Raw genomic sequence first — 1133 nt, 5'->3', positions numbered from 1 at the left:
GTTTTGTAAATGTTATTTTGGCTCAGTGATTTAGTGAAGTGTTGGAAAAATCCTACTAAGTAGTAGGTCGTGTTTTTTTTTTTCACCTTTTGAGCTAGGTGTTTTCCACGTAAAAATATTTGTGTTCTTTACTTTCCATATTTACTATTTTCACAACAGTAGTATAAGGAACATATAGAAGAACCAAGTCCTTCTATAATCAATGCACACGAAAATTGGACACCACATAAATTACCTCCCCCTCCCCCCCTTGTGTGGCATTAAAGTATAAAGCATCAATTGGTATCAGAGCAGGTTATCCTTGAAGGGGCTAACACCTTAGGAGAAGATCAAGATGAGTGCACCACCTGGAAATTGGGAAGGGCAATCCACTACTAGGCCACTACTCTTTAATGGCTAGTACTACTCTTGGTGGAACAACAGGATGAGAGATCACATTATAGGAAAGGACTATGAGTTATGGGACATTGTCACCGATGGTCCACTGGCTACCTTGAAGATAAATGTTGAAGAAGTAGAGGTTCCAAATACAAGAGCGGATTGCACTGCTGAGGACTTGAAGAAATGGGAGAAGAATGCTAAAGCCAAGAAATGGCTTGTTTGTGGACTTGGTCCAGATGAGTACATCATAATCCAAAGTTGTACCACTGCGAAGCAAATTTGGGACACATTGTAAGTGGCTCATGAAGGAACACCTTAGGTGAAGAGATCCAGAGGAACTCTACTGTATTCTCAATATGAGAACTTTGACATAAAGGAAGGAAAAACCATCCAAGAGATGTACACAAGGTTTACTACCTTGACAAATGAGCTAAAGTCTCTTGGAAGGATTATTCCTGAAGAAGATAGAGTCGAGAAGATACTGACAAGGGTTGTTCCTATCACTTAGGAAAGCAAAATCACTGCCATTCAAGAATCAAAGAACATTGCCACTATCCCACTGGATGAATTACTTAGAAATCTTACTGCCTATGAACTTAGGAGACAAACCATGAAAATGGATGTACCTAAGAAGGAAAAGAGCTTGGCACTCAGAATCACTGAAGGTTATGATCTAGAAGATGATGAAATGGCTATGATCGCCAAGGACTTCAAGAAGTACCTGAGGAGAGTAAAGGGTTCTTCAAGAAGTG

The 1133-nt window shown here is 39.8% G+C and overlaps 1 protein-coding gene across 1 annotated transcript; it reads left to right on the top strand.

Annotated features, from left to right (window-relative positions):
* Window positions 1-424: 424 nt before the first annotated feature.
* On the top strand, window positions 425-889 carry LOC138897180 (uncharacterized). Its single transcript, XM_070183139.1, has 2 exons — window positions 425-598; window positions 701-889. The coding sequence occupies exons 1-2, from the start codon at window positions 425-427 to the stop codon at window positions 887-889; spliced, it is 363 nt and encodes a 120-aa protein (XP_070039240.1).
* Window positions 890-1133: the final 244 nt, after the last annotated feature.

Source organism: Nicotiana tomentosiformis, chromosome 8, assembly GCF_000390325.3.
Source record: "Nicotiana tomentosiformis chromosome 8, ASM39032v3, whole genome shotgun sequence".
Lineage (NCBI taxonomy): Eukaryota > Viridiplantae > Streptophyta > Magnoliopsida > Solanales > Solanaceae > Nicotiana > Nicotiana tomentosiformis.
The sequence above is the reverse complement of the archived record's forward strand: the minus strand, read 5'-3'. Positions and strand labels throughout refer to the sequence as shown.

Excerpts from the sequence above, each read along its gene's own strand:
- LOC138897180 (XM_070183139.1), top strand. The coding sequence starts at position 425 with ATGAGAGATCACATTATAGGAAAGGACTATGAGTTATGGGACATTGTC. Across the intron at positions 599-700 it reads CTAAAGCCAAGAAATGGCTT|GTGAAGAGATCCAGAGGAAC; the intron begins GTTTGTGGACTT and ends GGAACACCTTAG.